The sequence below is a fragment of the Leuresthes tenuis genome, unplaced genomic scaffold (assembly GCF_036924035.1).
Source record: "Leuresthes tenuis unplaced genomic scaffold, fLeuTen1.0.hap1 SCAF_15, whole genome shotgun sequence".
NCBI classification, from domain to species: domain Eukaryota; kingdom Metazoa; phylum Chordata; class Actinopteri; order Atheriniformes; family Atherinopsidae; genus Leuresthes; species Leuresthes tenuis.
Window position 1 is genome coordinate 16,496,654 of NW_027325369.1, and position 11,898 is coordinate 16,508,551.

The following is an 11,898-nucleotide window of genomic DNA, read 5'->3' on the forward strand; positions in this document are numbered from 1 at the left end:
GTAGACGAAGACGGAAGCTGGTAACAGGTACGGATCTTGCTTTGCTCTGAACGTCACAAACTCAAAGGTCCCTCGACTTTCTGCTAGCCTACAAACAAGACCAGACTCGGTAATGTAAACACATTGTTATTAATACGTTTTCGTATTTAATTTGTTTGGCTTTTTTTTCATTTTTTATTTTTTTTACTCTTGCCCTAGTTTTTTTCACCGTGACCTACCTTTGCACTGACAAGAGGCTTCGCATTTGTTGCCAGGTCTGGTTGCGAGTGCAGTAACTTCAGGGATACTTACAAAGATGCAGGTGCAGAGAGTCGTTCTCAACTCACGACCAGGTAGGCAACTTTTTGTCAGAACTAAGAACGGTATATATTCTTGTATCCTTTGCTGTGTCGCCAATGTTTGCTGAAACCTCTTATATGGGAACAACTAGGTAGAAACGGGGAGCCAGTTCCTGAAAATTTCCGCTTGGAAGGGATGACCTTATCGCCTGACCTGACAGATGGGGATGTTCTTGTTCGGACGGTTTACCTCTCTGTGGACCCTTACATGGTATAGATTAATTCACAATAATAACAATAACTTTTATGCTTGTGCTCCTTTTTTAACTCAGATCTGCAGTTAGCCACTACAGTCACAGCAGGCATTTCTTCTTTCAGCTACATCAAGGAACAGGCAGTACATGCCTCACTAGAAAAGCTACTTACTTTCCATCACTTCCACTGATCCTTCTCCCGTCAGAGATGTAGAATGAACGAAGACACCGGTGCTGAATACCTGACTCCATGGCAGCTGTCTGAGTGTGTGGACGGTGGAGGTGTCGGCGTGGTCGAAACCAGTCGCTGCAGCTCTTGCTCTGAGGGAGATGTGGTCACCTTATTCAACTGGCCTTGGCAGACGCACGCTGTCATGAAAGGAAGCGGCTTACAGAAGGTATGGCATTTTGTTCAGTGCTGGGATGGCTCATCGTGATAGGTGGAATCAGTCATGTTTGGCTGAATCAGTCATGAACATTAGTTTCCATTTGTCTCCTGCAGGTTGACCCACGGTTAGTTGACGGGCACTTGTCCTACTTTTTGGGTGCAGTAGGCATAACCGGCCTCACTGCACTGCTGGGGGTCAGGGAGAAAGGTCACGTAACCAAAGGGGCCAATCAGACAATGGTGGTAAGCGGTGCAGCTGGTGCCTGTGGCTCCCTTGCTGGACAGGTAACTACAGGATGCACCACACCAAGCCTTGTCCAAGTTAAACTGTTTGAGATGTTGTGAAAATACACAAAAGAATTTCTGTCTGATCTTCAGTCGATTTACATAAAAGTATAAACAAAGCCAGCTGAGGGGAGTTATTTGTATTTCAGAAACCACACTTGGTGCAGCAAACGTAATCTCGCTAACCACAGCTGCTAACCTAGACTTAGATCAGTTTGTAGCAGTAAAAGGAACAGCGACCCTGATTAGATCATCTCATCCCGCCTTTCTTTTTGCAGATTGGCAGGCTGGATGGGTGCGCGAGGGTTGTTGGGATCTGTGGTTCTGATGAGAAGAGCAAAGCTTTAGTGGAAGATCTGGGCTTCTCTGCGTCCATCAACTACCGGCATGAGGATATCTCGGCCCGGCTCAAGGAGAGCTGTCCCGATGGAGTCGACGTTTACTTTGACAACGTGGGAGGCGCCGTCAGTGATGCTGTTATAGAGCAGGTTTGTCCGGAGAGCATCGGCGAGTAGATGCTTCGCGTTACTTTGTTTCAAAACTGGTTGGAAAATCATTTATTTTGCAAAAAATTTCAAAATATGTCAAGGTGTTCCCGTCTTACAAACTTCACCGACTTCAACCAATCCCTTCACCTCCAGATGAACATCGGTGGCCATGTGATCCTCTGTGGGCAGATCTCACAGTACAACAAGGATGTACCGTATCCTCCGCCCCTGAGTGAGAAGACGCAAGAAATCCTGCGCTGCAAGGACATCACCCGGGAACGATTTATGGTGCTTAGTTATATGAGCAAAGCAGAAGCTGCTGTCTGTGAGCTCAGCCACTGGGTCAAATCAGCCCAAATCAAGGTACAGAGGAAATGGTGATGATGTGTGGTTGACTGTGTGGGTACCTGTGTTTCCTTGCAAAATGCATGCCTCGTCCTCGTTTGCCTCCTTTCATTCTTGTAATTTTGCTTCCTCTGTGCAGGTGCTGGAAACTGTGGTGACTGGTATAGAGAATATGGGAGGTGTGTGGGTATTGCTCTGAAGGTGTTTCTTTACAGTCTCACTTTCCCGTGGCAGGATTCTAACGCACCTTTTCTCGTTTCTTGCAGTTGCATTTTGCTCTATGATGAAAGGGGGAAACATCGGCAAGCAAATTGTAAAGATATCAGAGTGAAGAACGTCTGTCGTTTCCAGCGGAGAGGGCACTCGCTCGCGGAAAGCCAACCCACAGTTGCCTTTTCATCACTGACATAAACTCTAACTTAATCAACTCCTGTAAGATATTAGGTCAATAAACTGAAGCCAGCTAATAACTGTAAACTGAAAGTCACACGTGTCTTTTAAAGGGGAACTCTGGTATTTTTAAACCTAGACCTTCTTCTGGCATGAAATACGTTTATCTACTCACCGAGAACAGTTTGGCGAAAGTCGCCGTCCTTCGGAAGCTATTTGGATAACTCGCGATCCATATAACGGAGTGAACGGGGCAAAAACGATGCAGCCTCTAAATAAGGCATTATCTGTCTTTATTTCACCAATACTTTCAGACGAATAAATGAACGAACAAACAGCCCATAGGTGCTGTTATGTGGCTACTTGCGGCTATAGAAGAGCTAACGGAGGGATTTCTACACAGGCACTCTACTGGGACCACTTCATCGACACGCCCCCCTGGAGCACAGTTTATTTACTCCTTGCTCTGTGACAGTCGGCTAACTTCACACGGTGTTTGCTACTGCTAGTTTTGTGCAACATAGCAGGATATTTATCACATTTTGACAATGTGAACGACGACTTTGAGTAAGATGGACGTTCTTACCGGAGTGAATGAGCTGTGCTGCAGCCATGCGTGTCGATGAAGTGGTCCCAGTAGAGGTTTGTGTAGGATTCCCTCCGTTAGCTCTCCTATAGCTGCAAGTAGCCACATAACAGTAGCTATGTGCTAACAGCAATTTAGAAACTGTTGCAGCAGTTCATTTAAAGCCTTTATACATCATTGCCATATGAACGGAACCTTTATTTAAACTGTTGCACCTTTTACTATTATAATATATGCAGATGTGTCCTTATATGGAGCCCCACAAGTAGGGAAAAAAGGCAGTAACAAACAAGTGAAGCATATGTGGTGCTGCGTCATTATGCAGGCTTTGGTTATAATAGAGTTGGAGTCAGGTTTATTACGAAAAGGAGTTGGATTTTTGGGAAATTCGAAGAATTCATCTTGCCAGTACTGAAGAAGTGTATACCAGGTCAGATCAATCCGTGCCCGATGCTGCTGCCGCGTTGGTTACATGAGGGCCGACATATTTAGTCATGGAAAGAAGCTACGAATGATGACGAAGCACTTTTTGAGGCAGATGTTTGTGCTCTTGTCTAGATCGGCTGTGGTGGGAGAATGATTTAGCAGCTGGCTCTGAAAGAAGTGGTTCCTTTATCTGATTGGATGAAGTTTATGCTGAGACACAAGCTTCATCCAATCACCTACAAGGTTTTTACATTTCTGAGCACCAGCCTTTTTCCACCACCAACTTCCCAAATGCCTCTCTGTAACGAACCATCTGGCCTGTCTTTTTTTGAGGAAAATAAAAACAAACACAGGATTTACTGTAATGAACATATTTATTCCACAGCACTATAAACCATTAACAAAATAAAGTTGTGGTTGGTTCTAAGAAAAATATGTGGCAGGTGTAAAACCATCATCTTCATTCATATGCCTCGGAGTTTGAACACGGGAGGGAATGCAGAAGGAGTCGCAGAAACACCAGCACGTCACTTGCAGCGCGTCCCCCCCCCCTCTGGCCCCGAAATCCACGTCAGTTTGTCAACAGTCGAGTCCATATACAGTGCAGGATTGTCCAGGTTTGCGGTCAAACATACTGAAATAGTGCTGTTGAACTGTCAAAACCCGTCTCCGCGGGACGAGGTTTGAGTGTTTTTTTATTGAAGAAAAAGGGAAGAAGGGGGAAAAAAAAGAAAGAAAAATAGTCATGCAATATTTTTGAGGTGGAAGTGATGTGCAACAGCCATTTCATTACTATCCAAACTCAATCAATACTGCCTCCATGTGGACAGATTACATAGCCTGACAAAGTCACTGCATCATTCAAGAAGAGAAGTGAGTCATTTCCAAATATCAGCCTTTTTGCCGTGATTATGCAATCGAATGAGGACGTCTTGATTATTGAGTGGGGAGAAAAAGTTATTAAACCTCTGCCAGCAAGAGTGCACATCATCTCATTTCCTCACTGTCTCGCAGCTGTTCTAATATTAACTCCTGTGCAATTATTCTGCAGTCGTGCCGGGTTCGTTAGTTAAAAAAGACACCAGGGATGGAGCTCCGGTAGAATGTTTCTCTCATGAAAGATCGCTGGATTAAAATACCGTTTCAGATCAGTTCTCCTGGAATCGAGGCAGCTCCGACCACCGACTACAAAGGACTGAATTACAGTGCGACAGACTAACTTTACTGGTTTCACCAAAAAAAAAAAAAAAAAGAAAAGAAAAAATAATTCAAATTAAAGAACAACACAGACCGAACATCTTTTCACACACAGATCAGTCAAATCAACTCCCAACATCGGGAATGCTTATATCTTCCAAACCAAACTGGCCATGGAGCTGAAAAAACAAAACAAAACAGTTTTAAATAAACCGGCCAATTTCCAGTGCAGATTCTTTACATGAGGGCAAAGTAAAATCACACAATACAGTCAAAAATGAATAAATAAAGCAGCAAAGTACTGTTAATCTCATTTCACCACAGCTATAACACATTCATTAAGGTTTCTTTTTTTTTTTTTACTTTTTCTTTTTTTAGCCATCACCCATCTGGATTGTTTAACATGATTTTAGTTCACTGAACTACGACGGAGTATAAAAACATTGTCCTGAAATACTACTGGGACCAGCCTATTGTTCAAGTGCTCACATTCCTGAGAAACAAACAGCTGCTTTCTGTAGTCACGTGTGGAGGAGCGTGAAAAAGTGTTTTTAGTCACGTTTTTTGATATGAATACTCGTCATTTATTTCTCTTCTTTTTTTTAAATCTGTACTGGCAGTTGTCGGATTAAAATCCAGAGCTACTCGTTCACAGATCCGCGACGGTGCTCGATTTGCGTTCCTTTTGATTTTTCCTGGAGTTCTGCGCGGAATAAAACGCCAGAACGGGATTCATGGATTATCCGCCTTAACCTCCACCGAGAGCACTGCGACTCTCGGGCTCCCGCGAAGCCACGTGGGAAGACAGAAAAAGCTCGCAGCAGAGCGCGCAAGATGTGGCCAACCCGATTTTACATGCAGATGGTTTTGCGTGAGAAGGTAAACATGAAAATCATTTTGGCACATTCGGCCTTCCTCGGCAAATGAAAACGGTTTTCAGAGGGGAAAAAACGAAAAGAGAAATCTTTTTCCGATTCATCCTTTGGCAGTGGTGAAGTGGCGCTTGGCCAAGGCAACACTTCCAAAAAAAAGTGCTAAGTCTCAAGTAAATGAGTCATCTTAAACCACAGCAGAACACAGATCGGATGCAGCGCTGTCAAGCGCCGCATACGTTGGACTCGTCCATACACAGCCCAAGTTTTACCCTTTATGCATCCGAGGTGTTTTAGCCTTTTTACTGTACACATTACTGTGAGTATGGGCAGAAATGTGCTCGTCGGTGTTTTACAATAACATGCATATTAAGTAAACAATACTAACTAGAAACATTATTGTGAGTGATGTACAGTGAAGTGGCTTTGGAGAGAGAGGAGAAAGAAAAAGAAAAAAAGAAAAGAAGGGGCGCTGCTGTTCTATGGGAAAAATTCCGGCTTTAAGGGTGGGGGAGAGAGGGCAAAATATATCTGTGAGTCAAGCTCGAGGGGGAGATCGTGGCGGCGCAGTGCAATTACTGTCAAGAGGAAGAGGCGCTCTTGCTGTTGTCACGAACCAGAGGGGTGGGGCCTGTCCAGGCGCGGTAGACCAATAGCAGGCTGAGCCCTAGCGCCCACGTGCGGACAGGAGACAGGAAAAAGGCCGTGGGGCCGTAGGTCTCCAGGAGGAAGTAGCAGGAGTGGACCTGCCAGGTGAGCAGCAGCAGCATGAAGAGGTGAACTGCCAGAGTCCGCCAGCGGCGGCCCGGCCGCAGGAAGTGGGATCGGAAGGTGCTGCCATGGCAACGATGGTGGAGGCTCCAGCAGAGGTAAGAGGTGAGGGGCATGTTGAAGAAAAGCAGCTGGCAGAAAGGAAATGAGTTCAGGCAATGTCATTAGTGCACTTCTTGGTCAAAATAAAAAAAATAAATAAAAAGATGCCCTGATAGAAATTCTGACCTGATTTTTTATTTGTTTCGACAGTCGTCTGATTAGATAGGAAACAATATTATTACCAATGTGGTGGGGTGTTTCCAGTCTTAACTTCTAAGAAAACTACAGGGGTTTTTGGCCACTAAATGTACGTCTGCATCTTCACCAGGTAGCGAATAAGCTTTGAGTCGGTCTCTCCCCACATGCTGGAAGGAGCATTTTGAAAGACTTGCGGTAAAAATAGCTGACCCACGAGAGAAATGTTGGGCACTGGAAAACAAAATGTTGCCTAGAATAGCGCCTGTGACATACTCAAACACAGAAGAAAGTCCCAAGAGGGTGTAAAGGGTGGCATGCATGCAGAGGTTCTAAATAAAATCCACATTCTTACTTGAATGACTCCGACAACATAAGTTAGGCTGCCCTCCAGGAAGTGTCCATCGATGACCACTCCAAACGCAAAGCAGGCACCACTGTGGCCATCTATCAGCTCTCCTACGAACCACGGGCCTGAGGGAGGAAATGTCATACCAGAACATGCTCACAAGCACAGTAAAAAAATCAACCTTTTCTTCACAGACATTGCGTAAATCTACTGTTTCTACACCATTTTGTCCAACGATTACAACCGTTTACCCACCTAAGGCTGTGCACAGGTTGAACAGCAGCAGAGAGTAGTAGAAGGTGTCTATTTTACTGACCAGATGGAGGGACATCAATGCTTGTGAGGACAGTCCTGTAACCACAAGAGAAATAATCACTTAACAATCTACCAGTATGCCACGGTTTGTAATATATTGATTGAAAATGAATAGACCCCATTTCTGTTTACAGTTTCCTGTAAAGAAGACGACATTACGATGATGCAAAGTGATCGATCTTACCTCTGCCGGCAGGAACGCGGAGGTACCTGAAGGCGAGGAGCACGCCGACATTAAGCAACATCGTAACTACGAAGGCAACTCGGCCCAGAATGTAGTGATCAGTGAGCAGGATGAAGGACTGCGAGAAGCTGAAGCTGGGAGTCACGCCGTCCTCCAGAGTGAAGTGCTGCTCCTGCACCGACGACCGCCCTGCCGAGTCCTGACCCGACAAGAGGGATGCAAATCGTTTGTCTCGTGGAAACAAGCAGGAGCGCAGAAATGCGTGTGCGACACAATAATGGAACCAAACCACCGTAGGATAACAATTCTATGCAAAAATGGCTAAAATGGCTCCGCATAATTCAATTCAGGGCAAATAAATCTGTCAAACTTAACCGAGACCCATAAAACGCTCTGAACGCTTTAGTTTTAAGACGATAAATAATGCACTTCCAACCTCCACTTTCACTCTGATTGTGTGCAGTCCAGAGAGGTAAAGCGATGGATCCCAGAGCAGAACATAGAGAGGGCCCCCAGCAGAGCGACCTCTACCCAGAGGTTCCCCATCTATGCTCACATGCACTGCAGTGATAGGAGCTTCTGAAAAGGCCAAGATCCTTTAGACAAAAGAAATAAATGGAAATGTCATAAAAAGATGGGTTTTAAAGTACACAATATGCATCTATATCTACATCATAACACATGAAGAAGATGAGGGCTCGGTAAACACGTCATTCTACACCACGATGTGCACATTAATGCGCAGCAGGAAGCAGGAACCTGACGTGCGTCGATCTCCGGATTCGGCCCAGCGGCTCCACCCCCGGGTGCAAGTACTGCGCATCTTTAGGGTTCGTGATGAGCACTGCAGGCCACCGCTCGAACCGCAGGTCCGAGAAACTCATCAGGTCATGGTCGAAGGCCAGGACCCTGTACCTGCGGACAGGTGAGCGAGGAATTAACAGAGAGGGGGAAAAAAAGAGTCGCAGCTGGAAATATTTTGGGATCTCACACACCTGCGGTTGTCCATCCAGTCGCCCAGCTCCAGCTCCAGGGTGCCTTGGGGATGTCGGCTATGGAGGACGGGCATCAGGCCACCCAGAGTGTGCAGGTGGCCACACAGATACGCAACCGCAGACCTTAACACAACAAGTCCAAATGTAGTGAAAGTGCCGCTACCTGTGAACCTTTGGCTTCAGCCCTAAGACTGTTGCTGGATGATGGCACTTTGACTGGACGAAAGAGTACAAATCCCAACATCCAGTCTGTAAAAAGGGGGTTTCCGTACCTCATTATGTCCCTTACTCCCGGAGAAGGGGAGATGACGGTTGAAGTGGTGTAGTGGCCAAACCAGATTGATTGGTTGCTCTTCAGACTCTCAGCTCTGAACGTGTCCAGCAAGTCCATCTGAGTCTATCACGTATTAAAGCAAAAAAACGAACAAATACAAAACATTAAATGTGGAAAATGTTCCATCTGCGCTTCGGTCGTTTCTTAAAAAAAAAATAAAATAGGCGAACTGTGTTGGAAGTTCACATCTATAGCGCTGATTACAGTCTGATGAGTTTGGTAAGGGAGTAAAAAAGAAGTGACTCCATATAGATGTGACGTCTATCGCCAAGATGCAGCTGCTGCAAAGCAACGATGAGCAAAGCTCATTCTTGCCCTTTTTCAAATTTCAGAGCAACTGATAAGCATCATGCAGGAGCTAAACAAGGCCACTAGTGTCGAAACGACTGTGTGATCAGAATACAAAATGTGTCTGAGCTGGATTTACTCCATGACCTAGATCATTTACAAATGCAGAAGAAATGAAAGTGGAGCTAAAACAGATCCCTTCGCTTACTGGAAACGGTGCTGTAGTACAACACGGTGCAGTTGTACGGATATTTTTTCTTGGCCAGCGCAGGGTCACGCCACCGAGGCCCATAAAAGTCAGTCAATTAAGCCTTTACAGCCTCAGGATCTGATAATATCATTCGTAACAAACACAGCTGCTGTTACGGTCCAACGAGATTGAGCGAAAACGTTATCAGACTTAGACAAACAAACTGGTCACTCGGGAAAGACTCAAATCCCTCCCGAGACTCAGAATCAAACAAATGTTTGTGAAAAGGTGCCGGACAACCCTACCTGGTTGAGAATACCAAAGAAATTGTAAGGTCTCTTGGGCCCTGGGGTCAAAGTGGCGTCCACACAGACAAAGGAGTAGTTGCCAAAGGGAGTTTTGTGAACATAATGGAAGGAGCCTACTTTCTGATTGGCTGAGTATTTCCTTGAGAAATGGAAAAAAGAAAAGAAAGAAAAGAAAGTCAGTGGGAACAACAACACATTGCACTCTAGTCTGTTTGGGAGCCAGCAGCTCTGAGATAATTTAATACATTTCAAATAAATAAATTAGCCGTGGGCTGGTAGAAGGACAACTGCGACATTAAGAATATCAGGGAGATGGAAGATAAATCCGACTGAACAAAGGCAGCGGCAACATAATATCTGTCAAAAGACAACAGCAAGTCTCTTCATGTAGATTCTGCTTCTATTTCGGGCCTCGGAAAGCTCAGTTAGCTTAGACCGTTGTCAACAAATCAGTCTGCACTGCTCGTGTTTCAGGGGCATTGAAGTCTGATCAAATTCACACTCTGCACGCCGCTCTAAGGCGTGCAGGACTAGAGCCAGGCTGGATGGAAACGAGCAATTCGATGTACCGACGAGCTTCTACTGACCTGTAGTAGTTGTTGATGCTGTCCAATGAAATAATGTTGAAAGCATCTGTCAGAAAATGAGATCACAGTGAGATCGAGCAGCATAAAACCCAACAAGTCGGAGCTGAGCTGGACTTCAGAGGAAGACATTTAGCACAATCTGTTGTTACAGCGCAACTCTCTCACAGATAAACAACTTTCTCTCATAATGATATCTGGTCTCATATTACACTCTGCGTAGAGAAGAGAAGACAGTGAGGAGGAGGGGTAGGAGGACTTCCTGTGTGATGGTAAGCCTCATCATGGATCCCCAAGGAAATCTGGTCAGTCCGCTCCCTGCATGGCGATGTCTCAGCTGAATCAACGTGCTTGGAGAGAACGTTCAAAGAGACGCGGTTAATTACCGTGATTTCCACGGATGTCAATCCATCTGGTGCGCTCCATCACACGCGACCTCTTCAGGATGTTGTGGTAGGCTTGCCACTCCACCTCGTGCTGGAGAGAACCCACCTTACTCTCGGTTTTGGCATCCGTCAGGTCACCTGCGGTAAAGGCAAAAACGTGAGACTCACATGGCATCTAGGGACAAAGCAAATCAAGTGTTTAACGGTCATCTTTTCAGCCGATGAGCCACACCCAGCCAGTCACACCTCAATGCAATATGCAAGCTGGTTTTGAGGTGAAATTACGCTACCTGTTGCAAGCACGAGAGCTGGTTTGATCACTTCAACGGTGTCGGTGCAGAACTTTTCAAAATCTGGAATCCGCTTTGGATCATGAAATCGACTTATGTGAATGTCAGACACCTTGAATCATACAACAACAAAAAAAGGACATATGGTGAAGAGTCTAAATGTGTGTAAATAACTCTGCATTGTTGCAGTTGGAGACACACTAAAGGGCAAAGTCTGTCTGTGTTGCTGAAGCACCTTTTCATCTGACACACTTCTGTGGTCAGTGACCTCTTTCTGCCAATCATTCACAGAGATTTTTTTTTTTTTAATGACAACACCGCAAAGCCCACAGCTCATATTATATTCACGTTTAGACAGCATCCATGTCACAAATCGCTTGCTAGACCCAACAAAACTACCTAGCGTGAAAGATAAACAGCCCACCTGTATAAACCAGAATATATTGTTCAACTTGTCGCCGGGAAATGGTGGAGAACTTCCTCTGGACTCGCCTCCGTCATTGACAGCCGGTTGCTGGACGCTCCGTTTCGGGTGCCAAGCCGTGTCATAGCTATCCAGCACCCAGGAGGTGATGTACGCCAGGGCCAGTCCCAGGATAACCAGTACACCGAACAGCTTCAGCATCCTCCTGTAGTGGCGAGAAAAGGGCAAGCTGCCGCCGTCTGTCCCGGACAGAAAAAAAAAAAGCTAGCTACTGGTGGAAAAAAAAAAGCTAAGGGCACGAATCACACTAACATGAACTAAAATATATATTGTATCACTAAGCTACATGACTAGGAGCTAAGGCTCAGACCGTTTCTGTCGCTGCCATCGCGGCCACGGGAGATGCATGGAGGTGCGTGGTTCATTCGCGGCTCCGACCAGCTGCCTTCAGAGACGGAGGAGGTAGCTCTGCAGGTTAGCCAGCTGCTAGCTACCCACCAGCCTCCAACAGAGCACTAACCGGTCGGAGGAGAAACGTCACCGCCACATGAAAAGACAGTATGTAACGGAAAGAGCTCCCACTCTGACATTGTTTTGTACCGCAGTCCGACAGCACATATATATGTATACATATATGTGTGAAGATAATAGAGGGTAATAAAATTATTTAAACAACCAAAGGATATACAAAGTAGCTAAGTCGGTAATAGTATTAAATGGAACTTTTAATTAAA

The 11,898-nt window shown here is 45.4% G+C and overlaps 2 protein-coding genes across 4 annotated transcripts; one reads left to right on the forward strand and one right to left on the reverse strand.

Moving 5' to 3' along the window:
- Window positions 1-34: 34 nt before the first annotated feature.
- On the forward strand, window positions 35-2,550 carry ptgr2 (prostaglandin reductase 2). 2 transcript variants are annotated; one of them, XM_072365706.1, is made up of 9 exons: window positions 35-109; window positions 199-332; window positions 431-549; window positions 739-930; window positions 1,035-1,205; window positions 1,484-1,693; window positions 1,847-2,056; window positions 2,178-2,217; window positions 2,305-2,550. In XM_072365706.1, the coding sequence occupies exons 2-9, from the start codon at window positions 296-298 to the stop codon at window positions 2,367-2,369; spliced, it is 1,044 nt and encodes a 347-aa protein (XP_072221807.1). In that variant the 5' UTR covers window positions 35-109; window positions 199-295; the 3' UTR covers window positions 2,370-2,550. The 2 variants fall into 2 exon arrangements, with proteins under 2 accessions (XP_072221807.1, XP_072221808.1); XM_072365707.1 differs by having other exon boundaries at window positions 37-109; window positions 255-332.
- Window positions 2,551-3,795: 1,245 nt separating this feature from the next.
- Window positions 3,796-11,764, reverse strand: tmem62 (transmembrane protein 62). Of its 2 annotated transcripts, none has more exons than XM_072366023.1 (14): window positions 11,535-11,764; window positions 11,165-11,403; window positions 10,741-10,852; window positions 10,451-10,588; window positions 10,068-10,113; window positions 9,478-9,619; window positions 8,633-8,757; window positions 8,361-8,483; window positions 8,125-8,280; window positions 7,802-7,961; window positions 7,366-7,564; window positions 7,122-7,217; window positions 6,873-6,991; window positions 3,796-6,411 (listed from the first exon to the last, which is right to left on the reverse strand). In XM_072366023.1, the coding sequence occupies exons 1-14, from the start codon at window positions 11,587-11,589 to the stop codon at window positions 6,091-6,093; spliced, it is 2,031 nt and encodes a 676-aa protein (XP_072222124.1). In that variant the 5' UTR covers window positions 11,590-11,764; the 3' UTR covers window positions 3,796-6,090. The 2 variants fall into 2 exon arrangements, with proteins under 2 accessions (XP_072222124.1, XP_072222125.1); XM_072366024.1 differs by having other exon boundaries at window positions 11,165-11,369; window positions 11,535-11,762.
- Between the last annotated feature and the right edge of the window lie 134 nt (window positions 11,765-11,898).

Coding starts and splice junctions, on each gene's coding strand:
- tmem62 (XM_072366023.1), bottom strand. CDS start 11,589: ATGAACCACGCACCTCCATGCATCTCCCGTGGCCGCGATGGCAGCGAC. Junction 10,114..10,450: donor TGACATCCGTGGAAATCACG/GTAATTAACCGC, acceptor ATTTTCTGACAG/ATGCTTTCAACATTATTTCA. Junction 7,565..7,801: donor CAATCAGAGTGAAAGTGGAG/GTTGGAAGTGCA, acceptor TTGTCGGGTCAG/GACTCGGCAGGGCGGTCGTC.
- ptgr2 (XM_072365706.1), top strand. CDS start 296: ATGCAGGTGCAGAGAGTCGTTCTCAACTCACGACCAG. Junction 333..430: donor CGTTCTCAACTCACGACCAG/GTAGGCAACTTT, acceptor GGGAACAACTAG/GTAGAAACGGGGAGCCAGTT. Junction 1,694..1,846: donor GTGATGCTGTTATAGAGCAG/GTTTGTCCGGAG, acceptor CTTCACCTCCAG/ATGAACATCGGTGGCCATGT.